Source organism: Remersonia thermophila, chromosome 6 (genome assembly GCF_042764415.1).
Source record: "Remersonia thermophila strain ATCC 22073 chromosome 6, whole genome shotgun sequence".
Taxonomy (NCBI): Eukaryota; Fungi; Ascomycota; class Sordariomycetes; order Sordariales; family Chaetomiaceae; genus Remersonia; species Remersonia thermophila.
In genome coordinates this window covers 415,377-442,723 of record NC_092222.1, presented here as the reverse complement: position 1 = coordinate 442,723, position 27,347 = coordinate 415,377, and the positions used below count along the sequence as shown (strand labels likewise).

The following is a 27,347-nucleotide window of genomic DNA, read 5'->3' as shown; positions in this document are numbered from 1 at the left end:
GCACCGACTTTTAGAACGGTCATTTGATACCTCACCATCTGTTGTCAACCTTCTGATCTGTCAGGATGTCGTCTAAGACTCCTCATCATCATGGAGCTGCCACCCCTCCCCCACCCCCTCAACGGAGAGGCAGACGTCATGGCCTTAGCCGATTTGACCGTTGAAGTGGCTTTTCCACCACTAGCTTTTGCTTCACGATTTTGACTGCCTTCCATCGTTTTTTTTATTTGCTAAAATTCCCAAACCCGGAAGATGTGATTTCGGGCCTATATTTGCGTGAAAGCCGGCAAGGTTCTCAGGGTGGTGTTTGGTGGTGGACCGCAGCTCACCTCGGTGAGGAACTGGCACACCGGGCGCACGGACCACCCTTCTTCAGGCGGCGCGTTGAGCTCTTGCACCTCGCGTCCCAGAAGCCTGGAAGGCAAGTTCAACAGCAAAAAGTCGGCGTCCGCCCTCGCCCCAAAAGACCAAACGATCCCATCATCCTTCGGGCCAAAGTCTCATCACCCTCCCTCTACAACATTGACGGCCGAACCTCCCACACCAACCCTCGAAGCATTTACGACCCTTCTTCCCCGATCTCGAATACGGAATACGGCACCGCCAACCCACCATGGTCCAGATCAGCGAAGTGCGCGGCAACAGCCGTGACAATCGCACCGCCGCGCACACCCACATCAAGGGCCTTGGCCTGAATTCGAATGGCATTGCCGAGAAGCAGGCTGCCGGCTTCGTCGGCCAGACAGCAGCTCGCGAGGTACGGAATTCTGGAGAGAGGAAGAGGCGGGGGGAGAGAGAGAGACCAAGGGCCAACGAAGGCATTGGCAGAATGCAGGTTGGGTAGAGCATGGTTGGGTCTAACATGGAGAAACCAAACAGGCATGCGGTGTCGTTGTGGATCTGATCAAGTCGCACAAGATGGCCGGCCGAGCCGTGCTGTTGGCGGGCGGGCCAGGCACAGGCAAGACGGCGTTGGCGCTCGCCATCAGCCAGGAGCTCGGCACCAAGATACCCTTCTGCCCGATCACAGGCAGCGAGATCTACTCGACCGAGGTCAAGAAGACGGAGGTGTTGATGGAGAACTTTCGGCGGGCCATCGGGTTGCGGGTCCGCGAGACCAAGGACGTGTACGAAGGCGAGGTGACGGAGCTCACGCCCGAGGAGGCCGAGAATCCGCTCGGGGGGTACGGCAAGACCATCAGCACCCTGCTCATCGGGCTCAAGAGCGCGCGCGGCCAGAAGAAGCTACGCCTGGACCCGAGCATCTACGAGGCCATCCAGAAGGAGCGGGTGCAGGTCGGCGACGTCATCTACATCGAGACCAACACGGGCGCCTGCAAGCGCGTTGGCCGGTCCGACGCCTACGCGACCGAGTTCGATCTCGAGGCCGAGGAGTACGTGCCCATCCCCAAGGGCGAGGTGCACAAGAAGAAGGAAATCGTGCAGGACGTGTCGCTCCACGACCTGGACGTGGCCAACGCCCGCCCCCAGGGCGGCCAGGACATCATGTCCATGATGGGCCAGCTGATGAAGCCCAAGATGACCGAGATCACGGACAAGCTGCGCGCCGAGATCAACAAGGTGGTCAGCAAGTACATCAACCAGGGCGTGGCCGAGCTGGTGCCCGGCGTCCTCTTTATTGACGAGGTTCGTTGCACATCCCTCCCCAAGAGTCTTTCGGCTTGCGTGGTGGCCGCCGGCCTTGGCTAACCTGTTTGCGCCTCCTCCTCAGGCCCACATGCTGGACGTCGAGTGTTTCACCTACCTCAACAAGGCGCTCGAGTCGCCCATCTCGCCCATTGTCGTGCTCGCCTCGAACCGGGGCATGGCCACGGTCCGCGGCGCCGAGGACCTGGTCGCGGCGCACGGCATCCCTCCCGACTTCCTGAGCCGGCTCCTCATCATTCCCACGCATCCCTACGACGGCGACGAGATCAAGCGCATCGTCCGCATCCGCGCCGCCACCGAGGGCGTCCAGATCACCGACGCCGCCATCGACAAGATTGCCGAGCACGGCGTCCGCATCAGCCTGCGCTACTGCCTGCAGCTGCTGACCCCGGCGAGGTACGCCGTCCTTGCGGAGAGGCCCCAACGTGACAAGGAGAAATGCCTTGCTGACGAGTCGGAAATAGCATCCTCGCGAGGGCCAATGGCCGCGGCCAGATCGACGTCCAGGACGTGGCGGAGTGCGAGAACCTCTTCCTTGACGCTCGGCGGAGCGCCCAGGTCCTGGCCAGCGAGTCGGGCCAGGGCTTCATTCAATGATTGCCGGCCGGCTTGCAGGTCGCTCAGCCGGGGCTGGGATTTCCGGCCCGGGGTCGGCCTGCGGCGCGGCCCTGCCTACCTGAAAGTCTTGAGCGCAAACGAGTCACATTTCCAATTTCCGAATGTATGATAGATACCTTGACCTAGAATGAAGGGGCGTGTGGGCGGCCAGGGCTGGGAAACCCTTTGTGTGTGGCAGGCCGGGAGTTGGCGCGGGATGCTAATCATGATCCAGTTTGTTGGTTTCTTGGGCCGGCTTGACGAATTCCATGTTGCAGCATGCGTATTACCCTAAACCCCGTGATCTGGGCAAGATGCACGCCTGCATCTCGATGTGCACAGCAGCCTAGCCTACCCGGGCGTGGCATGGCATGGCACGGCACGGGTTTTGAGCCGCTGCCTTTTTTTTTCATTTTTTTTTTTTTTTTGGTGTCAACGCCACCCGGAAACACACCCTCCTTTTCCCGCATGAACTCCAGACCCCCCCTCCCCCCCTGTTGCATTGGCGTGATCACAATGAGAAGCAAGGTACCTTGGTTGAACAAGAGAGGTAAGGAGACGAGCAAAAGCAGCGCAGGGATAATGCAATGGGGAGACGGGCCAGGTGAGGCGGTCCTGATTCGGCGGCCCTTTGTTCACCAGGCATTCATTCCAGCCGTGGCATTAGGCCAAGTATTCCTCTCTCTCCCTGCTGATCTGGCATTGTTATCAAACGACGGGTACTTCTATAGGGTCTCAAACATGGGCTACCGGCGGGGAAGAATGATTTGTTTGGATCATGGATGAGGGGGGTTGGAGAGTATGGATAGTAGATAGATGGATGGGTGGGTGGATGGATGAGCCATGCATGAGCGATGGATGAGCGATGAAGGGCGGGATGGACGCCACCATCCCAACCGCGGTTACTTGTCTTCTCTCTCCTTTCACGTTATTACCTCCAGAGAGCCGAGGGGTAACCAGCCCTGTAGATTGCGGGATTGACGGGTCGTTGTGGTTGGGGGAGAGGCGGGTTTGATGAATGGATCCGATCCGTCTCATTGCCGACTGCGAACGGAACGCCTGCAAACGCCGCCGGACAAAGAAGCCGTTCACGGGGTAGAGGCTGGCACGGAGCAGCAACCCAACGCTCAGCACTCCACCGCCCAGCGGCGCATTCCCGAGACATTTCCCATCGTGAATGAAGCCGTCGTTGGCCGGGTCAGGTCGGGAGGGGCCAACCGACGCAGGGCACCAGTCGGAACCCGTCTCTCCTTTGAAGCCATTCTTGTCGTCTCTCTTCCGTGCCGGCGGTTCCATCGTAAGGGCAGGTCTGGAATACCAATGAGACCGACGCCGAGAGCTGGCAAGGCCAGGATGGTCAGGCAAGCGCTCTTCCTTGCACCTATTCGCGCAACGCGAGCGCGATGCGTGTGCTGGAACCCGTTGTCATCCCGTCATTGTTCCGTCTCTGCTGGCCGACGGTGTTTGAGGGGACAGACGGCCCAGGTTCAGGGGAAAAGGAAATGAGGCGAGGTGAATAATAACATCATGTAGAGCAGGTGGGAGAGGAACGGATATCAGGACAACAAAGGAAACAATTCTACCGTACACGGCCAGCCGCACAGGCATCCTTACTCTCCTCCTCACCATCTCAATCGTTCTGTCTTCCGGCCCCCCCCCCCCCCTCTCTCTCACACACACACGGCTGGCGCTCAGGAATCGGGCGGATTCTCTGGGCCATCGCTGGCTTTCTTTTTTGTTGTTGTTCTATTGTAGGAGTTGGGAACAGGCTGATCTATCTTCTCTCGTGGTGAGCTGTCCCCTTTTGCGCGTCGCGTCGCATTTCCCCTTCGCCCTCCTTATCACAGAGTCGCTCATACGTAAGCATCCCTTCTTTATTTCCTCCCATTGTTTTCCCCTCCCATGCTCACGCTTTCCTTTCAGAGAGGTCGCGCGAGTTCCGGGCGCAGGACTTGGGGGTATCGACCCCAGCCATCCGGCAACGGAGAACAGAACCACCCGCCTCTTCTTTTCGACAACGACGCCGTGCTTCTCTTAGAACGTCACCTACGAACCGGCTTATCGAGTCCATATGGCAGGACAGAGGAGGCAGAGAGCTGACAAGTCTAAGAAGGACCGGCGCTCATCCTCTCTGTGAACTCCTGGCACGAGGAGAGTTCGGGCCCAGCCATGGCTGCCGCAAGGCCGGCCAGAGCAACAGAACGGGCTACAGCAGTAACAGCAACAGGGGGAGAAGGAGGAGGAAGAAGAGGAGAAGGAGGAGGAGGGAGAGGGGAATCCCATTCTGCCCCTGATGGTGCTGATACCGGTCCCGGCTCATCAGATTCAACAACCACCTCGGCTCCAGGCCAGGTTTCTGTTGCATTTTCGACGTCATCGGCGCCTAGGGATCCTTCTCGACGCGGAACCGGCAGGAAACGCGCCGCGTCCATTGACACCGAGGAAGCCAATCGGTCGAGGGGCGAGAATCTGTCCCTGACGACCCCGAGCTCCGCCGGCCTGATTTGTCTTTGCGCGCCGGAGCCAAAGGTTCCCCGCCCACGAAACGGTATGTGCTTTGGCTTGGTTGTGTTTTGTCCCTCGTCGTTCTTTTTTTTTTTCTTTCTTTCTTTTTTTTTTTCTTTTTTGGCCACGAGAACCTGGTCCCCCAAGTACTTGGTCGGCAGCCGCTTTCTTGCTTGATTGGACGTCGTTCAGATGAGAGTGCTCTGACATGTACTCATAAACCACCACCGACGCTTTGCAGCGTTCATTCTTTACCGACAACACCACCAGGCGCAGGTAATACAGCAACACCCTGGCCTCGCAAACCCCGAAATCTCCAAGATTATCGGCGAGCAGTGGCGCGACGAGCCGGAAGAATGCAAGCTTCAGTGGAAGCAGCTGGCCGAGGAGGAGAAGCAGCATCATCAGCGCAAGTACCCAGACTATCGATATCAGCCTCGACGCGGTAACAAGAACGGAGCGGCGGGGGCAGGAGGCCAGCCAGGACGGACCGCTGCTGATGGAGCGGGAACGCCAGGAGGAGACCCCTATCGATGCCCCAAGTGCAACGGCCGCTACATAGCCACGCCGCGCACCCCGTTAACACCCTTTCCCACGCCCACCGCGACCAAGCCTCCCCCAACCCCCCTCGGAGGTCCAGCGCCGGCGCAGTCGTCGGCCTTGACAACGTCCCTCCGGCACTCTGCCGGCAGCTCTTCACGCACCGCCAACATGTCCCACCACCCACCCTCCCGCTCCTACCTGCCACCACCACCGCCGCCGCCGCCGCCGCCGACGTGGACAGGGAATTTCGTCTCGTCATCCGGCCCGGGCCCGAGCGAAGCATATGACGTCCCCGGGGATCGCGAGGGCGCTGCTGCGTCTCCCAACGGCGCATCCAAGCGCCGCCGGCACAAGGAACCCGCCGATGACAGCGGCATCCATATGGTTCCCGCCAACTACCAGCATGCCTCTCCGGCACTTCCCTCGCCTGCTCACGGCACGTACCCTTCTCAGCTCTCACGCCGCAGCTGCAACCATACTTACCAGCCACAACAACCGAGCCATTCCTCCCTGGCTTGGCCGACGCCGATACACCCTGCAGCTCAGCCGCTCCCCCCTCCCGGTCCTTCCACCGCTCCCATCGCTGCCGCTGCCGCTGCCGCTGCCGCTGCCGCCCAAACCATGCACGCGCCGCTCCCTGGACCGTCGTACATGCTCCCTCGCACCAGCCCAGGCCCCGACCGCACGACGCCACTTCATCCTTCTCGTTCCTCCTTTTCGTACCCTGTGCCCCACGGAGGACAGGGCGGCGGAGGAGCTGTTCTGCATGGCTATCCTGCGTACCCGACCTCCGCACCCCCTCCTGGACCCCCTCCTGGACCCCCTGGGCCTGTCGCAAGCCGCGCCAGCATTCCAGCCGGCGGAGGGAGCATCGGAAGCAGCATCAGCATGGGAAGCAGCGGTGGAAGCGACTACTATCATGGTGCTGACCACCAACAGCCGGACTCTTACCACCGGTACCCGGTGCGTCAGAATCAACAGCCACCATCATCACCACCACCACCACCACCACCACGACAGGGAGGAAGGCCGTACGCTGATGAGTCGCTCCGGCTCCCGCCGCTGCAAACGCAGCTCCTCGACGAGCCCAGGTCGCCCAGGGCGAGCGATGGGGGCGGGATCGGCTCCGCTGCGGGCGTCAGCGCCGGCATGAGGCGTGGCGGAAGCGGAGGGTCCCTTCTGGACTCAAGCCTCCGGAGCGGCGGCGTCGGCTTTGGCCCAGGTCCGGGTGCAGCGCCTGACCCTGCCTTTGCAGGAGCGCCAGGCGAGAGCACGAGCGCCGGGGTCGGGCTGGGCATCCTCCCTCCGCGCCCCGCAGCGTTCTTCCAGCCGCGGTCTTGCTCCTTTTCAGGACATCGATCCGGCGCCGAGGCCAGCCCCAGGACGGCCCTGAGCGAGCGACGCGCCGAAACGCGCAGCGTCGAGGCCATGGTCATGAGCATTCCGTTTGTCAGCAAGCTGCGGGTGCTCGAGCGCATCAGCCCGCCGCTGACGGCCGGGGCGGGACGGGGTTCTGCCGGGGGCAACGGCGGCTTGGACCGCGGCCCCGTGATTGCTATCGAGGGCCCGGATAGGCGGTTGGTGAGGGCCGTGGCGATGGTTGTGGAGCGGGCGCTCAAGGAGGCTGCGCCGCCGCCGGTGGGAGGGACGGACAACGCAGGGACGTGGGAGCTGCGGCGCTGGGAGGACGAGAGCGCCGTTGGCCGTGGGCTTGGCGAGAACAAGGACCCGAGAGACGGGGAGGATGGGTTGATGAGAGAGGCCGGGACCGAGGCGAGGGTGCCTGGCGCTGCTCGACGGCATGGTAGCCAGTCAAGCGGCGGCGGCATCATCGGCGGCGGCATCATCGGCGACAGCACTGCCAACCCTTTTGCTGCCTACCTACGGACCATCCTGGCCTGGCATGCCAAATCGACCGAGATTGCCGAGTTTGTCACGGGCAGCACCAACGCGGGAGCAGCGAGAACGGCGTCGGCATCCGCAACGTCCACCCCGACGCCGACGCCGACGCCGACGCCGACGCCGACCCCAGCGCCGGCTTCCCAGACCTCAACGGACTCGAAACCCACGCAACCCACGCAGCAACCCTCCTCAACCACCGACGCTGAGATCCCCGCCCGCGCCACCGCCCCCGTCGCCGACCCGAACCACCGAACCGCCTCCGCCGCGAGCGCTCACGGCGGCGCGGACCCGAGCACCCGCCGCACGCCGCAGCTCCAGCGCAACCTGCCCATCGCGCTCCTCCCCGCAGGGTTCTCCCTCACCCTGTCGGACCGTTTCGCCTGCTCGGTCCCCATCGCCGACGCCTACGCGCCCGTGGACCACTGGCAGTGGATGGCGACGCTGTGGAGGGGCATCGCGGGGCCCGACCTCGTCGTCTACGCTGCGTCGGATGCGGACCGGAGCGCCGCCGGTCTCGGCGCCGTGGCGGCGGCGGCGGCGGGGGGATCCGTCGAGGTTCGCAGCGCGAGGCTGATGGTGGTGAGGGTGCCGGGGGTGGCGGCGGCGGGGTCGTGGTTGGCCGGCGGCGAGGGTGGCCATGGCGCTGGGGCGGTGCTGGAGGACAAGGTCGAACGGCGGCTGGGGTTTGAGGTGGTTGAATGGGTGAGGAGCGGCGGGTGGGTGGTGGGCGAGAGGGAGCGGCTTTCGGGCTGGGGGTGCTAAAGCATCTGAGCTCTTTTGTGTCTTGTAGGAGAGCGCTGGTTCCCTCGGAGAGGTCCGAAGCGGTATTGGTTGGACTTCAGGAGACACGGTGTTGGTGATGCACGGCCGCTGTTTCGCGGTGGAATCATGGGGATCCAAGGAACTACCGACCACTAATACCGTATCTATGGAATGGCTTTGCTTTGTTTTGTTTTGGAACACGAACAAGAAACGTGGGACCGTACGTCTCGACATGAAGACGTGTACGGAGATTGTAACCACGCTGGTCACGGCGCAACTACGTATTGCAAAGCACCTTGGATGCATCCCTCGCATGCTAGGGACGTTGATGTTGATCCGCCTTCTGGACTCGCCATCCTCGTCTCTGCCCGGCTCCGCACAAGCCAAGCTTCACGCATTTCTTCGGGTACCGTACCTTGGGCGGTTCCCCATCTGGAAAGTGGGTCATGCAGAAGCGAGCCCAAACTGGTGGGTCCCGTCCGAGCTCCCGATTGGACGCGTGGAGCTTGGGCTTTTGTTTTCCTGCGGGAGCGGGCCGTCAAGCGGAGAGTTGCGCAGTATTAATTCTTGTTTGGGGCTTGCGGCTCGGGGCGTTTGGATCGATCCAAAAGGGGCAGCGTTGGCTGTTTTTCTGCTTTGCTTCGACGCGAGGACCAAACATTGCACGATCGCTACACGCCAGGGGGGATGTTGTTGTTGGCTTGCCATCCGAAACGGAACAGCGTTGTTGGGGTAGATATCTCGCATGCAAGACACAGCTCACCTGCCTACGTGGCATGGCTAGGTATTCCTAGGTAGGGAGTTGGTGTGTTGGGTCCTATTGTTTGGTGGACAGCGCTGGGGATGCCAGGGGGTTGTGACGGCATCCGCTGCCGTCTAGGAAGGAAGGGAGAGGGAGAACTACGCATGTCGGAGGCACAGGCTGAATTACGCTTGGCAACTGTCTGTGCTGGATGGATTACACAGTATCTAGGTACGGATAGGTAGGTAGGTCGGGTTGTGGACTCCTGAGGACTGCCTGAACAACTGTGCGGGACCCAGGGGGGTGGGGGCCTAACTTGGTTGTCCAGTTTAGGTGGTAGGTAGACGGTGTCCAAACGATGGGAGCAGCCTGCGGTGTACTGCGCATGTACGCAGCATATAGGAGCAGTTGAGTTCCCGCCCGGGGCTGCTGACCAGGCTTCGCTTGTATACAGGAGGTTCTGGACCATGGGCGCCCCGGATCCCTGGCCCAAGTCTCTCCTGAGGGCTTGTGGGAGGGAACCCAACAGCCCCACAGCCCGACAACACCACCCTGTACTGCGTGATTGCAGTCTTGTTGAAACGGGTTCCAGGTAAGGGAATCTAGCGACGGCGTCTATGCACGGAGCAATTCCAAGGTCGCCGCCGGGACCAACAACGCCTGGCCCTCGAGACGATCTCTTGGGCGCCCGGACGGAGAGAGGGCGACGAAGGGGTGTCAGCAGGTGAACGACCTCTGCTTCCAGCCCAAGCCAGCCGAGGAGCCGTGGGGTAGGGTGCCTTCATAGCAGAGAGCGCAGTCTGTACTGTGTAATACTGGTTCGGGTCAAATGAATTTCTCTGCCGCTGGCCACGAACATGTGGTACATGTGGAACGGCCGAGCATGAAAACAAAAGCATCTACCCGGTACGTTATGGAGTTACTGTGCCAACTAGAAAGGTCGAGATGGTGGAGGCCGTTGCTGGGTCGATCACCTCCAACGTCAAGTTGACGGAGTGCATGTACTGAGTAATATGTGGAGAAGCTGGCAGGGTTAGGGTTCCATGGGAAGATCCGCTCCTCGTCATGGGGCTCCTCTTTGGCCAATGAGAGCTCGGAAACCCGGGACCCACTGGCTGCTTTGGGCTTTCTGATTGGTTCCTATCCCACACCCTTTGTTCCGTCATATTTTGGGGCGCTCGTCCCAGAGCATCCCTGAGCAACTCTCTCTCCCTCTCTCTCTCTCTCTCTCCTTGTTATCATCGCTTCGCCAACTCGCCAGATTACCCGAGCTCCAAGCTTTTCGCGACGTCGCTTTTGCGCTTTCCACAACGCATCACGAAGCTCTAGGAAGCTGCGTTCCCAAACCAGAAAGCTCATCGTCCACGGCTAGACGCCCTCTCTCCGCTCTCGCAAGGCCCGCGCTGTACGCAACTCCGCACGTCCTTGCTCCACCCATCATCTGAACGCCGACGACATGCCCGCCGCCAAGTCGAACTAGAAACCCGCTGGAAAGGCCATGTCCAACGTTGAGCTGGCCGTCGGCCAGCACGTCCTGCTGAATGACGGACGCGCTGGCACCATCCGCTTCGCCGGCGCCACCCAGTTCGCGCCCGGCCTCTGGATCGGCGTCGAGCTGGCCGAGGCGACCGGCAAGAATGACGGCGCCGTCCAGGGCATCCGCTACTTCGAGTGCCCGCCCGCCCACGGCATCTTTGTGCGACCGGCCGCGCTCAAGGTGCTGACCCCGATCGCTTCGAGCCCCGCTCCCACTCCCGCTCCCGCTCCCGCTCCCGCTCCCGCCACCACCGCCCCCAAACAACAGGTAAGCTCTTCCCCCCTCCGCCAGGAGACGCGACGCGTCGGTTCCCGGCAAGCCTGCGCGCAAGACGCCTGTTCCCAAGACCGGCGCATTGTTCTTGCTTCGTAACAACGCGCTGCGTGAAGACGCGTTTTTTACACGACGTGACGCGTCTCCCCGCGAAGGAACGAACCATGACGTTTTCTGACACGCGGTCCCAAACAGCAACCCGCGAGCAAGACGCGCAACCTCGTGAGCCCGCCCGCCGGAGCTCGTCCCCGCCTGTCCAAGCCCGGAGGCTCTCTTTCGCTGGGCTCCGCGACCAAGACGAGCACCTCGGGTCCCGCCGGCTCCCCGACCAAGACGGGCGCACCGCCCCTGGCCGGCAAGCTCGCAAAGACGGCGAGTCGCAGGTCCTCGCCGCCCACCCGGCCATCCAGCACCCAGCGATCCGCCTCGAGACTCTCCTCGGTGTCTTCTCAGGTCGGCTCCGAGACCCTTCGCTCGGCCCTGAAGCGCGCCAGCAGCACGAGCTCCGGCTCTGGCTCCGCCACGGATGACGATGGAAGCCCTCGCAGGAAGAAGTCGGTCGCGTTTGCCAATCAGCAGAAGGGCGGCCGGGGTCCGGCCGCCCAGGCAGCCTCGAGCGCTCCTGCACCGGCCACGACGCCCGGGAAGCCCTTGGCTGCGCCTGCGCCCGCCAAGCCGTCGGCCGCCGGGGCGGCGGGCCCTCGCTCCGCGGCCGACGCGGCAGCCGCCAGCCGCGAAGCCGAAGAGCTCAAGGTCAAGCTCAAGATCCTCGAGAAGAAGCGCGCCGAAGACCGCGAGAAGCTCAACGCGCTCGAGGACGTCAAGAACGAGCGCGATCGCTTCGAGCGCATCATCCAAACCCTGCAAGTCAAGTACCAGGGCCAAGGCCAGGAGCTCGCAGAGCTGCGCAAGCAGGTGCGAGAGGCGAACGACAAGATCCGGGACCTCGAGGAACGCCAGGCCGACCTGGACTCGGCCCTGGAGCTTGCCACGGTCGATCGCGAGATGGCCGAGGAGCTTGCCGACAGCTACAAGGCCGAGCTCGAGGACGCCAAGGCCAAGGTGGAGATGCTGCAGCTCGAGCTCGACATCGTTCGCGAGGAGAACGCCGAGCTGAGCAAGGGCATGTCGCCCGAAGAGCTCGCCAGCACCGGCTGGACGCAGATGGTCAAGGAAAACGAGCGGCTCCGCGAGGCCTTGATTCGCCTGCGCGACCTCTCGCGCGAGCAAGAGGCCGAGCTCCGCGACCGCGTCAAGGACCTCGAGCAAGACCTCGCCGATTTCGAGACCATCAAGCACGAGCTCGGGACCGCCAGGGAGCAGCTGGCGGGCAAGGACCTCGCCATCGACGAGCTCCGGGAGCAGCTGGACGCCGCCCGCGTCCAGGACGAATACGTCATCCGCATGGAGGAGGCCGCCCATGTCATGCAGGAGGAAATCAAGTCGATGAAGGCCGCCCAGGAGTACCTCGAGGAGCTCGCCGCCATCAACGACGAGCTCGAGGCCAACCACATCCAGCACGAGAAGGAGCTCCAAGAGGAGATCGACCTTCGGGACGCCCTCATCGCCGAGCAGCGCGCGCACGCCCTGGTGCAGCAGAAGGCCAACGAGGACCTGCAGCAGACCGTCTTCAACTTTCGCTCGCTCGTCAGCAAGCTGCAGGGCGACCTCGAGGACATGCGCGAGTCCCACGCCGTCACGGAAACCGAGGCCGAGCGCCTCAAGGCCCGCGCCCGCGCCATGGAGGAGCTCAACAGCACGCTTCGCACCTCGGCCCGCCAGGCCGACACCCGGGCCCTCGACGTGGAGCTGCAGCGCATCAAGGCCCAAGAGGTCGAGCTGCGCCTCGAAATCACCACCCTCTTCCTGCCCGACACGTTCAGGACGGTCGAGGAGTCGGTGGCGGCGCTGCTGCGCTTCAAGCGCGTCGCCGCCAAGGCCCACATCCTTTCCGCCTCTCTCAAGGAGCAGCTCAACACGCCGGGCGCCGCCGGCGACGAGATCGCCGTCATCACCGAGTGCGAGGCCATGAACGACCTGGCCCGCGTGTCGTGCCTGTGCGACCAGTTTGTGCTTTCCGTCTCGCACTGCTCCGTGGACAAGTTTATCCGGTACGGGACCGCTTCCAACGACCTTCAGCCCGTCGAGAGGCTGCTGGACGACTGGATCGCCAAGACGCGCCAGCACCGCCTGAGCGAGGAACGCATGCTGCTTCCCGAGCTCACGCGGATGAAGGGGCTCCTCGCCCATCTGGGCGAGGTGCACCTGGCGGACGACCCGTCTCCCTTCGCCCGCATCCGCTCCGCGGCCGTCATGACGCTCTGGAACCTCGAGTGCGCGACGGTGCTGCTCTCCGCCATCACGGCCAGGGTCAACGGGGCCGTGGGCGACAAGGACCAGGACGAGGAGGCCGCTCGGCGCTGGGCCGACTGGGCGGACGGCGCGCTTGCGCAAACCCGGAGCGCCAAGATGGTGGCGGCCAAGACGATCCAGACCATCGACGACATGAGGCAGCGGTCCCTGGTTCCCAAGCCGGAAACGCTCGAGGCCTTTGAGAAGTGCGAGCTCGCCTGCGCCAACCTCGACATGTTCGTCAAGGACCTCGGGGTGGCGGTCGAGAAGCGCTTCAACGACCCCGAGCTGCTCCCGCCCAAGTATGCCGACGTGATGCTGATCGTGGAGCGAGCCGAGGAAGCCCAAAGCTCCAAGCCCGCCGGCGGCTACGCGGCCAAGGCGCGCGCCGCCGCCGCCATGGCGGCGGACCTCCGGGCCGTCTGCGCCGACATGTCTCAGCTCGAGGAGACCGAGCCGGCCCCGTCCCCCTGGGTGGCCCTGAGCGAGTCGCACCGCCAGGAGCTGAACACGCCTCGCATCTTGGAGACGGAGAACCACTCTCTCAAGGCGGAGCTCGCCAACTGCCGCCACGATCTTTCCGTCCGCCAGGGCGAGCTCGAGACGGCCACGCTCAAGATCGACACGCTCGAGTTTCGCATGCGCGAGCTCAAGGCCCGGGTCGCGCGCGCCGCCGAGACGGAGACGCGGCTCGAGACCGCCGAGGGCAAGATTGTTACGCTCACGGAGCGGCTCGAGAAGCAGAGCGCCAAGCTCCGGTCCCTGGAGCTCGAGAAGGAGAAGCTGGAGCAGGCCGCCAACGTCAAGCTCATGGCGGCCGATGCCGCCAACGCCGAGTCGGCCGCCGCAGGCGGCAAGGAGGCTCGCGTCCACGGCTCGCGGGTTCACCAGGCCGATCTCGATCGGATCCTGGGCCACGTGCGCTCCATGGGCCGCTTCATCCACCGGCAGGATCAGCGCGCGCGCATGACCTCCTCCCAATGGCTGCAGGAGCCGCTCGTCAAGACGCCGACGCCCGCGGAGCGGCGCAAGGCCTCGCTGGCCAAGGAGAGCAAGGTGGTCCTCGGCGAGCTGGTCAACCTGACGACCAACGCCGGCCTCTTCGACATGGCTTCGCTCCCGGCCGATAAGCTAGCCTGGAAGCCCGCCAAGAACACGCCCGAGTTCCACGCCGCCAAGCAGCTCGAGGACTTTAGCGCCTGGCAGGCCTGGCAAGACGACACGGTTTCGCAGCTCGAGGAGGCGACCTTTGCTCCTCCCCACGACCTCGGAGGCGTTACGAGCCGCAAGGCGACCGCCGCGGACGGTTCCGTCGCCAAGGCGTCCAAGCCGATCGCAAGGCTCGAGGTCCGCATCGCCGACATCCACGACGAGAACGATCCCCGGAGCTTGGCCATCGGCGCCCCAGGGGACTGGTATGCCACGGCGCCTCTTCTTGTGGGGCGTCCTTACGCGACAGCCTTTTGAGTGCTGATCTGGGGGAGGAGAAGAAGAAGAAAAAGAAGAGGAAGGCCATGGAGGAGAGGAGGCAAGCGTTTCGGGTGGCGAGTAAACGGGAAGGGGGGGAAGGGGGTTGGTCCGGCTTTTGGCGTGTAAAAAACATACGTGGGATGGGGGCTGCTACTAGAGTAGAGGAGAGAAGAGAGGAGGTGTTATATTGGGTGGCGTTTGGATTTGCATCAAGAGATACCCCTGGGTTAGCGTATCAATCAAGATGTTGTGTGTTTGTTCTGATGCGAAGGCGTAGCGACGAAGAACATAGACGGCGTTGGTGATTGGGGGGGGGAGGAGGGGACACAGGATGATGGCCCTTTCTTGTCTGCCGAGGAGGAGGGTTGATTTGTCACAAACATGTCTATTGGTGGATGCACGAAGCCCAACGTCATGATCCTGACCAGCAGCACGACAATCATGCCATGGCCTTTTCCCACGAAACCCGTTTTGCCTATTTCATTTCCCCTTGGCCTTCTTCTTTGCGGACCCGGAGCCGCCGGCGCCGCTTCCGCTCCCGCTCCCGCTCCCTCCGGCCCCCCCGCGGCGGCGGCCAGCAGGCTCGCCATGTCGGGCATGCCGCCGGCGCCTCCGGGCCCGGCCTGCTGCTGCATCTCCTTCATCATGTCCTTGAAAAAGTTCTCGCTCACGCCGCCGCCCGTCATGGCGGGGCTGTAGTAGGGCAGCAGCTCGCCGACCTTCCAGCCGCGCGGCGCGGCGGGGCGGGGCCAGGGCTTGGACGGGTCGCGCATCGCCGGCGGCACGGGGGCGCCGCGCACCTCGACGCGCAGCGACGGCGAGGCGTCGGTCGTCGGGTGGGCCTGCAGGTGCTTGGCCACGAGGAGGTAGAGGTGGTGCTTGTTGGCGATGCGGGGGAGGCCCGCCGCCGAGGCGGCGCCGGCGGCGGCGTGCTGCTGGTGCAGGCGCAGGTTCACCTTGACGCGGCCCGGGTTGGCCCAGTCCTTGGGGTGGAGCTTGCCGGCCTCGAGGACGCAGGGGAGGCGCAGGGCCGCGCAGGCCTGCACGATGTCGAGCGCCAGCGGGTTGGCGACGGCGAGGGCGCGGGGCACGCGCCGCCCCTCGGCGCGGCTGCGGGTCCGGTCAAAGTAGACGGGGTAGAGGCACTGGTACGACTTGTAGGCGCGCTCGTCGGTGGTGGTGTGCATCTGCACGGCGGGCGGGGGTCGGTGGGGGAGCGGGGCGTGCTGCTGGGCCGGCCGGGGCGCGGCCGTCGTTGTCGTCGTCGACGACGAGGCATGGGCGGGTTTGGCACGGAGGATGTCGGACTCGACAAAGTCGTCAATGTCGCCCTCGGAAGGGTCCGACATGTCGGCGTCGCTGTCGGAGACCTCTTCGACCCGCGGGTGGGACATGGTTGGCGTTCAAGGAGGTACCAAATGGAGAGGTTGAGATGTTGGGGGGAGGAGGGAGATGGCTAGATGGAGGATGGGTGAATGAGAATGGAAACCTTGAAAGCCAAGCTGTAACGGGCTGACGTGGGTTGGTGAGTTCCCTGAGGTGGGTGGTTTCATTGTGGGGCGGGGCGTAACGGAACAGTGAACGTTAATTACGCTGTTGGCAGTTTGATATGGCCCGTGCACCCCGTGCTACCAGCGACACCGAGCGACTGAGGTACACCGTATGCACACAGTCAAAGAACGTGCTTACGTATAAGTGAACAAGAACGAACAACCTTGGAGGCCGAAGAGGAGCTACTTGTACCGGCAAGGCTGGATGAGCTGCCGGGCACATAGGCATTGTAGCATTGGCGCACAAGACCACGACATCGTTTCGGGTATGGTGGGCGCAGCATCGAAACCCAAGACAAAGAGAGCGGATGCTGCCACCACCGCCATCCAGTTTAAGATAGAATAATCAGGAGCGCTGCCACTGTAGCCAGGGGTGTCACAGTTCTGCCATGATTCGGAAGACGGGAGTGGTGAACTGATGTTGGACCAAGCCAAGTCGAGGCACACACACCATGCCAGGAACTCGTGCTGCCGAGTATTGCCATGGGCTGAGCACCACAAGGCTTTCTTTTTTTTTTTTTTTTCGAGGCCGTGTGCATGCGCGTCTCGTCTACAAAGCCACATTCTTCTACATACCGCCACCGTATGCAACGGGGGAGACATTCAGCTCCTGCACCAAGTCAGCGCCATCATGGCTGCGTGGGAATCGCCTCGCGGGCCACGTCTGGAACAAATCCCAACGTTTCCGCTCCTCTTGGCTCCCTTCCCGCCACCGATCTTTGCGTGGACAGCGAAGGAAGAGGATGCCAAAGAGCAGCACGACAAGCTCAGGGATATACGGCGGACGATCGTTGAGCTGATGGTTATTGCGTATCAGCGTATAATGGAGGGTCGATCCAAGAGTCAATGTGGGCTTCTTGCGCCAGAGCCCGCGTGCGCCGCATGCCGAGGAGGTTGGGCGACGGGGAGAGCGCTGCACGCTGGGTAGACGACAGCTCGGTCTCCCGGCAGGTTGAGCTCAACGTTTGCGGGATGGGACTCGGAGAGAGAGCCAGAAAACACACGCCGCCCTCTCCTTCGTCGCATGCCGACCGAGGAAGCGAACCGCCGGGTCGTTCCTCGGAGCTCTGGAGGGGCGCCGAGGTTGTGGTTCCCAAGGCCGCAACCGTGCCGCCAAGCAAGCTCGTTCGGCGCCAACAACGGCGGCTACTCTGCGCTTTTCATGGCCGTGTTGGAGCTGAACAACGGGCCTGGCCGGCTGAGCACCATGGGGTACCTGCTGGCTGCAGGAGCCGATCCGGATCGGTATGCCTAACAACGACAACTCTGGCCAGACCCCCCATCAGTGGATCGCGCAAAGTCATTTGTGCAGCAGCTCCGTTCGATCAGAGGTCCGGGACGACCTCGAGCAGCTGTTTCCCTCGGGCGGGAGGGCATTGAGAGGAGGTTGGAATTGACTTACCCTCAGGAGATCGTTCTCGGCCTGTGCGGCGACGTCAGCATCGTGGAAATGACCAACGGGGATGCGGCGTTGCGATACGCCGCCACGAACGATGCTGCGTATCGCATGAGGCAGCGCATCTCTGCCGGCGCGAGCATACACCAGAGGGACAAGGCCGACAGGACGCCGCTTCATTCCGCCGCGGGAACGAACGAACGCATCCGACGCGATATCATTGCTCTACGAAATGGGAGCCAGCCTTGGATGCTGGTGGATCGGGCTGGCATGACACCACCCCTGGGATACCATCGATGACGAGCTGTCTTTTTGCTTGGGATCTGTTCAAGGAGCGGGATCGGATTTCATACAAGCTAAGCTTGATATGACCCTTGAGGAGTTTATAGGCTCTCCAAGAACGGGCATGGAAGAAGACAGCCAAGACACGAAGGAAGGCCGTGACGATGGCGATGGCGAAGGCGGCGATGAAGGCGGCGGTGGCAAACCAGACTTGAATTCGATGCGCTCAGACGACGCCGAACCAACGAGAAGGAAATCGCCAGACGCTGGTCTGGAGGAGCGTTCTCATCTCCAAGGTGCTGACGGGCTGGGTAGGGAGGGGTATTTGACCGCTCCATTGCCCGGAATGTCGAAACCCCAACGCTATAGACGAGGAAACGCAGAAAGGGGACGTCGAAAGAGCTCTCTTGTTGCCGTTGACGTTGGCCGTGCCATGGCCTGCCGTCTCAGCAACATCAGCAACCAACCCAGCCTACTACCTCAATCAACACGGCCCTCGACAGACCATCAAACGCCATGCCACCTGCATCCTTGAACCCATGGAGCATTTCCATCTCCTCTTCTTGCCCGAACCATGCACTCACCTCCTCATCCCCCCATTCCCATCTCTCCATCCATCATCCCTCTCCAGCCCTGTCGAGGCAACCGTCTCAACACCTTTGCAAACATCACCGCTGGCAGAGGCGCCATCTGGAAGCGATCAGAGGCGCGACGCGGAGGCAGCTCGTAAAAGAAGGCGTGGTAACGGGGGTTGGTCGTCAACATCATCGCTAGGGCGAGCAGGGCCGGCACTGAACACAACACGCCGAAAAGTCCTCGCGCGGAAACCCAGAGAGACATGGGAGAAAAGTGACAAATCTCTCTTTGAATATATAGCCTCGATGCTGTCGCATATAACGATAGCAAGCTGCAAATCCATGCCCCTCCGCATCTTGGCCCGGATTCGCCAGCCAGTCTAGGTGTCCTATCCCGTCCTCCCGCCCAAAAAACGCCCTCTCCAACCCGGCTACAACGCTTTCCAAGAACATTCCCCAGACCGCAAAAAGCCAAAACTCCCCTCGCGCGCGCGCGCATACACACACACACACACACACATACACACAAAACCAGTTTGCACCACACCCCGGCTAGCACCGACGGACGCGTTCAGCCCAGCCGGGCCAGATACGCCTTCCATGCTCTCCTGCGGTAGCGCTCGGCCTCGATGGGCGGGTCGGCAGCCTGGATGATGCCGCGGCCGACGATGACAATGTCGGTGCCGCACAGGCCGACCAGCTTCGCCGGGGTGTTGTACTGCTGGCCGAGGCCGTCGCCGGGCACCTCGCCGTTCTCGTCCTCGCCCGGGGGCGGCAGCTTGCAGCCGGGGGTCATGTGGATGAAGTTGTCCTCCGGAGCCGAGTTGAGCGACTCCTGGGCGACGAAGCCCATGACAAAGTCCCGGTGCTCGCGGGCGGCCTCGACGCAGGCGCGCGTGTAGTCGGGGGTCATGAGGCAGCCCTTGGACGACATCTGGGCCAGCAGAAGAAGGCCGCGGTCCAGCGGGGGCTCCTCGATGCCCGGGAAGACGGTCTCCTCGCCCTGGTCGTGCGTCTTGGTCAGGCGCGGCGAGTCGGCGGGCTCGAAGGACTGCGTCACGGTCGTGATGGAGACGATGCTCCCTTTCCGGCCGTCGGCGTCTCTGTTGTCCTGCTCCCCGGGCTCAAGCCTCTGGGGCGCGCTCGTGACATCCAGCCGTCGTTGTTGCGTCGGGTTCACCTGGACCCGCTCCGCCGCCGCCGAGTCGGCATCCTCATCGTCAAACTGCTCCGACACCGGGGTGCCGACCGTGACGGACGTCCTGACCTCGTACGGGATGCGCTCCTTCCACTTGGCGGCGGCCTCGGCCATGGCACGGACCATGTCTTTGCCGGCGTCGATGTTGGCGTTGGTGATGTGGGCCCAGTCTATTATGCGAGCGGTGCCGGCCGTGTACTGCATTTGAACCGTCTTGCCGATGTCAACAAACTTGCGGTCCTCAAAGATGAGGAAGCCGTGCTTGCGGGCCAGGGCGGCGAGCTTGGCGCCGGTGCCGGTCTGCGGATTGTAGTCCCATCCCGAGATGAGGTCGTAGTGCGTCTTGAGGACCACAATGGACGGGCCGACCTTGTCGGCCAGGCTGAGCAGGTCGCGGGCGGTGGTGACGTCGGCGCTGAGGCATAGGTTGGAAGCCTTGAGGTCCATGAGGCGGAAGAGGTAGCGCGTTAGGGGGTGGGTGGCCGTCTTTGCGCGCTCGGCAAAGGGCTGCGTGAGGGTGGGATGGCGGGACGCCATCTTGTATCAAGGGAGAGAGAGGGTGAGAGTATGTGAGAGAGAGGGTGTGAGAGAGAGGGTATGTGAGAGAGCGTGTGAGTGTATGTATGTATGGGTGGGATGTGGGTTCGGGTGAGGGTGTGGACGCGCGCGTGTGTGTATCGTGGACCTGACTTGACAAGGTCGAACGGAGAAGGAAAGGTGACCGAGCCGACTCGACGGGGGACCACGGAGAAAGGTTGAACAGGCGGAGACCCAGAAGAACGTGGGGGTCTACTGTGTATATATAAGATTCGAGGCCGAGGGGGAGGTTGTTACAGTTGCTTCTTTCCGTTGTGGCAACCCGCCTCAGATGCTGCGGCGATCGATGTTTACCGGCAGGATGGATGCGATGCCCGGGGCGAGGGGTTCGAGAGATGCAGGCGTGCGCAAGCGATGATGAGCTGGCGGCTATCGACGCCACGAAAGGGTGTGTCGCAACCGTGGCGTGTCTTTCCTTGGATCAGCTTGGCAGGCACTGGGACGGGGGGGGGGTCGAAAGAGAGGCGGAGAGCGCGAGAGAAAGGATTGATGTAGCGAACGGGGGGAGAGGGAGGGGGGAGGTAAAATGGATATCAGAGGTCTAGCTTGGGTTGTGGTTGAGAGACAAGGGCTGGGGTGTCCAAGACACAGCAAGAATGCCCCCGCAGCAGCAACGCGGGTGACGAAACCAGGCCTTGGGATGAGGCCCAAAAACTATCACGATGCGGCTGGGGATGGGGAGGGAAAAAAAGGGAGCCGTGGAGCGCTTGTGGTCGCTTTCGGTGGTCGGCCGTGGTGGGATCGGAGCGGTGCGGGGTGCGAGGTCTGACAAGGTTGGACCCCGCAGCGCAGGTGAGGTGGAGGCACTTTACTTTCGGGTCTTTGGAGGTCGGCCGCGGTCTGGATCTGGAGGCTAAGGTACTTAGGGGTTGGAGCCCAAGAATCTTGTTTTCAATCACTCTTTTTTGTTTTTTATTCTTGGGAACCCAAGAAGAAGCTGAATAACTAGAGGAAAGAAAAAAAAGCATTGCCAAATTGTCGCTCATCTCTTTATGGGCATTATTCCGTTCCTTCCCCAGGCTCTTCAACGCAAAAAACAACAACAAAAAAAAAAACTGCAACCACTAACTCCCCCCTCTTTCCCCTCCCCCCAATTTCATCCGGGAAGGAGTCGAGGAGGCACGGACGGGGGATCCCGCCTTGTGGATTTGAACAACGGCATCCGCAGCAAGCGCAGCCGGGTGCGAACCCACTCAGGGGCACCGGGATTCAGATGGGATGGGACGATGTGAGGCTGAGCCGAGTTCCCAAAGCAGAAAGCCCGGGCAGGGGGGGGGGGGGGCGGCAGCCCGGCTCTGACGGGAATTGGGCCAAACTCCACGAAGAGGTCCAGTTATGAAAGCCAACATGCATCCAGGTAATATGCCGCCGGTATGTACTGTGTACATACGCGGTACACAGTACGGCGGCTCCATACCCAGGTAGGTATGGCTGAGGGACTTTACTTGTAGCACGCTGCTCCCCCGAACTTGATTGCGCGATCAAATAAATAAATAAAACTTCCATCCACCCATCCTTGCGTGCCTCATGGTAGGGATACCTACAATACCTATAGTACACCACACAGCACCACACAGCACAACACAGCACCACGCAACGCCTTCTCTCACGCACGATTCCCGGCATTCCTGGCCCCTGAATCCTTTCCACGGATCACCTCACCTCAACACCGCTCCAACAAAACGCCGGTTCCGGCAAGCCACCGGTTGCCCACAATAAAGTTGCGGTGCCACTTCCTCGGGCCCGCGCCCAGGGGGGGTCGCTGGTCATGTTGGCCATCTCCCCCCCCCCCCCCCCCGGCCCCTGATCGTCAGCGGCGTGGGGTTTGACGGGAGCTCATGCTGCGCGGGAGTTGGCGAATGCAGATGCGCGGACTTTGCCGTCGGTCAACAACCCGTGCCCCAAGCCCGCTCGGAACGCTCTCTGGTCGCCGGTATGTACATACTGTGTACTCGACGCTCGACATGGATGGCAAGACTATTGCCGAATCGCCATGCTGTGCCGGCCAACCGACCAAACAACAACACAAGCTCTCCGCCTCTCTTCAGGCACGCCTGGAGCCTGGAACCCCCCGAACCTGCAAGGGGCGTTTAGAGTTAGTTACCATAGTTCTTAGGCTTCCGCAACGGTGTGCGTCCCGAGAAGGAAAACAAAAGGAAACCCCCCCAAAAAAGCAACACGCCGGAACAGCATCCCTGGCCATGTCGATAATGGCCCTCCTTCTGGGCTGCAAGACGGAAGTCCTTCGGCACCCCCGCTAGTTACCGTGCTTCGGGCGTGACTGATCGCCCTTTCTGAGAGAGGACGTGCGACGTGCTGCTGGCGTTTGTCGGCGAGAGTTGCGGCAACCGCTGCAGCTGTTGTCGACGGAGGACGCTGAGCGGCATGTGGGAGCTCACAAATCACCAATGTGATGGCCATTTCAGGGGCTGGGGGCTGGGGGCTGCGTGGGAGACGCGCAACCTCGCTTCCAGCTCACCACCGCGCCTGGATTGATACGTCATCCGGACCTGGATCTGGAATGTCAATAGCGCATGTATGTACACAGTAGAGCATCCTCCTCCTCCCACAGCACCGGCGCCGCATGCTTTGATTTGCCTCGCCGTTTCCGGAACCGGTTCCGGGCGGGGCGGATGGCCTAGCGCCAACATGTACATACGGACATGTGCCGACGAGCCTTGCCCCCGGCGCAACGTGCGAGCACAGACCCCACCAGACCACGAGCGTCGGGAGCGCATACAGTATGAAGGTTTCGCTCTGGGAGGAGATGCCCCCAGGATCCTCCTCCCCAGGCCCGGTGTCCGCAGGGCCAACAAGCAAGCGGGCGCAGGCATATCAAGCCCGGGCCGGCCGGCCCGAGCCAGAGCTGAGGACCACGGACTCGCTCGCTCGCTCTGTGGCGCGCGTCCTCTCAGGGTCGGCAGGTTCCGCGGGCTGGCGGGGCTCCGGAAAGGCTGCCAAGGGGCAGGCGGCGGCCGGCCCCAGGGCCGGGGGGGGGGGGGGGGGAGGGCTCGGGAAGAGCCGACGACCGTGTCCACCCCATCGGGCTTGGGCCGACCTGGACGGAGGTCCGTCCCGGCGAGCATGGAAAGGGAGTGGCGAAATGAGCCTATCAGGCCGGCAACATGCCTGTATTTCCACAAATGTCCCAAGCCTCTGGAACATTTGCATGAACATGGCTGGTTTCAAGCGGTGCGAACCCTGATGAAGCCTTTGGACATCGTTCCAAGAAGCGCGGCGACGATGCTGGCGCTGGCCCCTAGTTCAGAGCGTCCTCTGCTTCCTGTTGCAAACCTCGATGGCCGAAAGCCATATGGGCCTAAATGACACCTAGGTACATAGGTAGGTATCCATCTCTGGGAGCCTGACCGTCCCGAGGTAACGCTACCTAACGTTAGTACCTTGTGTACGTGGACCGACTGCATTGTACAGTACTGTGCTGCAGTGTAGCGTAGTGTAGTGTAGTGTAGCGTAGCGTAGTGGAGCATAGTGTGGTGTATGTAACGTTATACTACATGCTAGGTACGTACCTATCGTCGGTAAGCAAGGTTCAACAAAACGTGCCCGGCATGTACGCAGTACTATAGTTAGCAAACAAACAACCCGACCAGCGCCGGCGCCCGCTCTCCCGTGTCCCGTCATCCGTCCCCCTTCGGGTTCGATTCGTGCCATGCCGTGCCATGCCTTGCCATGCCGTGTCACGCCATGGCGAAATTACGGTAACCCCCAAGCTGGGCTCAGGTCTCTCCACTGCGGCCGAGAGTGGGTCCCCGAAATTTCCGGGTCCTGCCCTGTCCCCTAACGCAGCCCTCCGTCATCCAGCATTCCATTCCAGGTTGTCCAACCTCCAAGGGGCCCCGCTGCAATCTCCAAAGCTCGGGCAACCACCGTTTATCGGGCTCCCCCCCGTCCACTAGTTATCTCGCGCATGCCTGACATTGCCTACATACACTATTATCTCTCAGCATCGTCAGGAGGCGTTCCCGGTTCTCTGTCACGGCCCCATCCTCAACGACAGACTACGTATCCGTGCACGTCCCATCGCTGCCATCATCAACCGCCGCACGGCTCCCTGCCGCGTCGCAACCCGGATTCGAGAAAGAGAGAGAGAGAACCCCTGTCTCATCCCCCGGAAAATCCACACACGTCTTGCCTCGAGCTCGGATCCCTCGGATCCCCTGGCCATCGAGCAATCCTGACAAGCCCCGACAGCTTGGTGCGCCTCTCCGACAACCAACGACCTGGAATCACCTCTTTGATACCCGACCTCGCCCCGAGATCCGCACAGCCATGGCCGGAGAGATGAAGAGCCGCCGTCAGGCAAACGACGGCGATGCCGCGCAGGCCCCGAACACCACCACCAGCAACGGGACCAGGAACGCCGGCGACGATATCCCCCACGAGAACATCTTTCTCCTCTGGCCGAACATCATCGGTACGCATCGCTACTCCTCAGGCAGCGTCGCCGCCGCCGCCGCCGCCGCCGCCGTCGCGGCATCGCGCAGCAGCCCAACCCAGTTCAAATCACCACCATGCTGACGCTTCATCCCCCCCTTTTTTTGGGAGGGGGTCCGTCACAGGTTACTCCCGTATCATCCTCGCCATCGCTTCGCTCTACTACATGCCTCTGCACCCGCGCACCTGCTCGCTCTTGTACAGCGTGTCGTGCCTGCTGGATGCGCTCGACGGCTACGCGGCGCGCCACTTTGAGCAGTCGACGCGCTTCGGCGCCGTGCTCGACATGGTCACGGACCGGTGCACGACGTCGTGCCTGCTTGTCTTCCTGTCGTCGGCCTTCCCGCGCTGGGCGATCCTCTTCCAGGGCCTGATCGCCCTCGACTTTTCGAGCCACTACATGCACATGTACGCGACCCTGGCCATGGGCGGCACCGAGCAGAGCCACAAGAACGTCGACAAGTCGCGCAGCCGGATCCTGTCGCTGTACTACACCAACAAGGCATGTTTTTTTGTTCTTTTCTTTTTGTTCCCTCCCGCTTCGGCTCCCTCTGTTGCTAACTACTTTTTTTCTTCCACCCTTTGCAGACGGTCCTCTTCACGACCTGCGCCCTCAACGAAGCCTTCTTCATCGCCCTCTACCTCCTCTCCTTCTCCTCGCCTCTCCTGTCCCCCTCGCTGCTCCAGTCCGCCGACCCCTCCACCGCCCAGGCCGTCATGCACCACGGCGCCCAGGTCAACTCGTCGCTGCTGCGGCACCTGTTCGCCAACCCGCACAGCGCCGCCGCGCTCGAGCTCGCGCGGGCCAACAAGATGGACAGCTTCTGGCCCTGGGTCTTTGCCGGCATCAGCTTCCCCGTCATGGCGCTCAAGCAGGTCATCAACGTGGTGCAGCTGGTCAAGGCGAGCAAGTGGCTGGCGGAAGGGGACGTCAAGATGAGGAGGGCGCAGGGTCTGCCGAGGAAGAGGAAGACGGCGTAAGCATGCACCCCCGCCCGCCCGCCCCTTTCCCTCAGTGGGGACGTGTGTGTACGACAGCGGCGGTAATGATGGTGGGAATGGTGATGGGATATTCGGGAGTGGTGTTTGTGGATCTCTACCGCGAGAGGGATGGACACAGGCGCACTTGACCGTCACTCGCTCACCCGTAAGACAGGAAGGGGGAGGGAGGGAGTGTAAGCTACCGGAAGAGAGGCGGGAGGAAGGGTGGGTAGAAGGTTGGGAGGCCCATTGGGATGGCTGGCTGGTCGATTGGTCGGTTCGTTGGCGGGCGGTTGATTATTTGTTTGTTGGTCTCGTGTGTTTGTTTCCCTATCTCTTTTTTTTTTTTCCTGTGTCAAGGATGGACGGACGGTTGCATCGGAGGGGGGACGGGGGGGGGGGGGGGGGGGTGAAACAGGGTCGGTTCTCCTCATCCACACCACCACTACACTACACTACTACTCTACATGCTTACACTACATTTCTCTCTTTTTGGTGTCAGCGACTAGGCGTTTGTCAGGACGGCGGGGCAGGCAGATATACACGGGGATCAAGGCTAGCATCAGGGACAAGATGCGAATGGGCGAGGATGCTTGCTTGGGTGGGAAAGGGAAAAGTTAAAAAAAAGAAGCCAAAAAGATGACCGGCTAGCTAAACGTCCCCTGATTATACGCTGCCCCAAATACACACGGGCAAACATAGAATCCTCAAGATTTTTGCGAGCGCCGGGGGGTTTTGGTGGTCTGGATGAGCCCCTCGAGCCAGCGAGAGCGGGTGTCCTGAGCTGGTTGACGATTGGGTTGGGGTTGGGGTTGGGGGATAGGGGATGGGGTCCTGAGACATGGGAATGGATCAAGAGCCTGCTTCCAGGGTGGCTTGTCTTGTCTTGTGCGACTTGACGTGGACTTTCCCCTCCTTCCCTTCTCATTCCGTGTCCATATGTACATAGGTACGTACCCAAGGTAGGTACCTAGTAGTAAGCAAGCCACGGTTCTGTCGGCCTGGTGCGGCGGCACTTGGCTGTACACGGTATACGTACGGTACTTTGGCAGTCTTTGGGTGCTCGTCTCTACTCCCCGGCCCTCGGGAAATCTGATGTAGGTACCTACATGCCTGGCTAGGTCACCGGAAGCCGCCGCCTTGGGATCGGACGGCGTGGGGTGGCTCGATCCTTCAGTGCCTTTGGTAATCTACTATAGGTACACGTACAATACCTACCGGAGACACGGTACTTTGCAGCTGCTTTCCATCTGCTGACCGTGTACTATAGGTAGGTAGCTAGGTAAGGTACACTGTGCACTGTGAGGTAGAAATAAGGTGTACGCAGTAACTAGTGTTTTCAACCCCTTTCTCCCCCCCTTTACTAACACTGGACCGGACCGTAAGGTACCCCCCCCCCGGCACGTGTTCAGGTCAGCTCAGGGATTCGTGCCAAGCCTTGCATGGGTCCCTGTCTCGAACCAAAATTTCCGGGACACGCCAATCTGCCAAGAAAACTTAAAGCTCAGCCTCATCGCATCACCAACGTCAACAGCCATTCTCGCTCTCGTCCTCCTCCCCGCCAAGGTCGTTCCCCAACACTTTGGGGTTGCCTCTCTGCCTCCCTTCTCACAGAACAGCCCGCAAAGTCCCTACGGCAGTGTAATGGCCGTGCTATGTCATCGGCTGCCTGGTCCTGGCTTGTGCTGCTCCGTGTTGTCACTTCATCCCTGACCGAGAAAGGAAAAAGGGTCAAGGAAACGCCGCTGCTACGACGACGACTACCACTACTACCACCACCACCACCACTACTACTACCACTACCACTACATACCATCATAATCATTATCATCATCACCATCACCTGGCCCAAACCATGCGTCCTGTGCGCCGTCGAGGTGGAAACTGCCTTCGACCGGCTTCCTCCAGCAACCCCAACAACCTCCTTGACACCTTTATCGGCTACATTTCCACCTTGATCCA

The 27,347-nt window shown here is 61.7% G+C and overlaps 7 protein-coding genes across 7 annotated transcripts; 5 read left to right on the top strand and 2 right to left on the bottom strand.

The window, feature by feature from the left end:
- Nucleotides 1-613: 613 nt before the first annotated feature.
- On the top strand, nucleotides 614-2,265 carry VTJ83DRAFT_6302 (uncharacterized protein; the record flags this gene model as incomplete). Its single annotated transcript, XM_071012999.1, has 4 exons — nucleotides 614-757; nucleotides 880-1,647; nucleotides 1,733-2,064; nucleotides 2,133-2,265. 4 exons carry the CDS (start codon nucleotides 614-616, stop codon nucleotides 2,263-2,265), a joined length of 1,377 nt encoding a protein of 458 aa, XP_070863929.1.
- Nucleotides 2,266-4,962: 2,697 nt separating this feature from the next.
- Nucleotides 4,963-7,977, top strand: VTJ83DRAFT_6301 (uncharacterized protein; the record flags this gene model as incomplete). The annotated part of the gene is made up of 2 exons (XM_071012998.1): nucleotides 4,963-4,968; nucleotides 5,041-7,977. 2 exons carry the CDS (start codon nucleotides 4,963-4,965, stop codon nucleotides 7,975-7,977), a joined length of 2,943 nt encoding a protein of 980 aa, XP_070863928.1.
- A 2,240-nt stretch (nucleotides 7,978-10,217) lies between these two features.
- VTJ83DRAFT_6300 (uncharacterized protein) lies at nucleotides 10,218-14,348 on the top strand (the record flags this gene model as incomplete). Its single annotated transcript, XM_071012997.1, has 2 exons — nucleotides 10,218-10,523; nucleotides 10,725-14,348. The coding sequence occupies 2 exons, from the start codon at nucleotides 10,218-10,220 to the stop codon at nucleotides 14,346-14,348; spliced, it is 3,930 nt and encodes a 1,309-aa protein (XP_070863927.1).
- A 242-nt stretch (nucleotides 14,349-14,590) lies between these two features.
- On the bottom strand, nucleotides 14,591-15,745 carry VTJ83DRAFT_6299 (uncharacterized protein; the record flags this gene model as incomplete). Its single annotated transcript, XM_071012994.1, has 1 exon — nucleotides 14,591-15,745. One exon carries the CDS (start codon nucleotides 15,743-15,745, stop codon nucleotides 14,591-14,593), a length of 1,155 nt encoding a protein of 384 aa, XP_070863926.1.
- A 2,980-nt stretch (nucleotides 15,746-18,725) lies between these two features.
- On the bottom strand, nucleotides 18,726-19,889 carry VTJ83DRAFT_6298 (uncharacterized protein; the record flags this gene model as incomplete). The annotated part of the gene is made up of 1 exon (XM_071012993.1): nucleotides 18,726-19,889. The coding sequence occupies one exon, from the start codon at nucleotides 19,887-19,889 to the stop codon at nucleotides 18,726-18,728; it is 1,164 nt and encodes a 387-aa protein (XP_070863925.1).
- A 4,350-nt stretch (nucleotides 19,890-24,239) lies between these two features.
- Nucleotides 24,240-25,385, top strand: VTJ83DRAFT_6297 (uncharacterized protein; the record flags this gene model as incomplete). Its single annotated transcript, XM_071012992.1, has 3 exons — nucleotides 24,240-24,384; nucleotides 24,530-24,906; nucleotides 24,993-25,385. The coding sequence occupies 3 exons, from the start codon at nucleotides 24,240-24,242 to the stop codon at nucleotides 25,383-25,385; spliced, it is 915 nt and encodes a 304-aa protein (XP_070863924.1).
- A 1,442-nt stretch (nucleotides 25,386-26,827) lies between these two features.
- VTJ83DRAFT_6296 (uncharacterized protein) lies at nucleotides 26,828-27,343 on the top strand (the record flags this gene model as incomplete). Its single annotated transcript, XM_071012991.1, has 1 exon — nucleotides 26,828-27,343. One exon carries the CDS (start codon nucleotides 26,828-26,830, stop codon nucleotides 27,341-27,343), a length of 516 nt encoding a protein of 171 aa, XP_070863923.1.
- Between the last annotated feature and the right edge of the window lie 4 nt (nucleotides 27,344-27,347).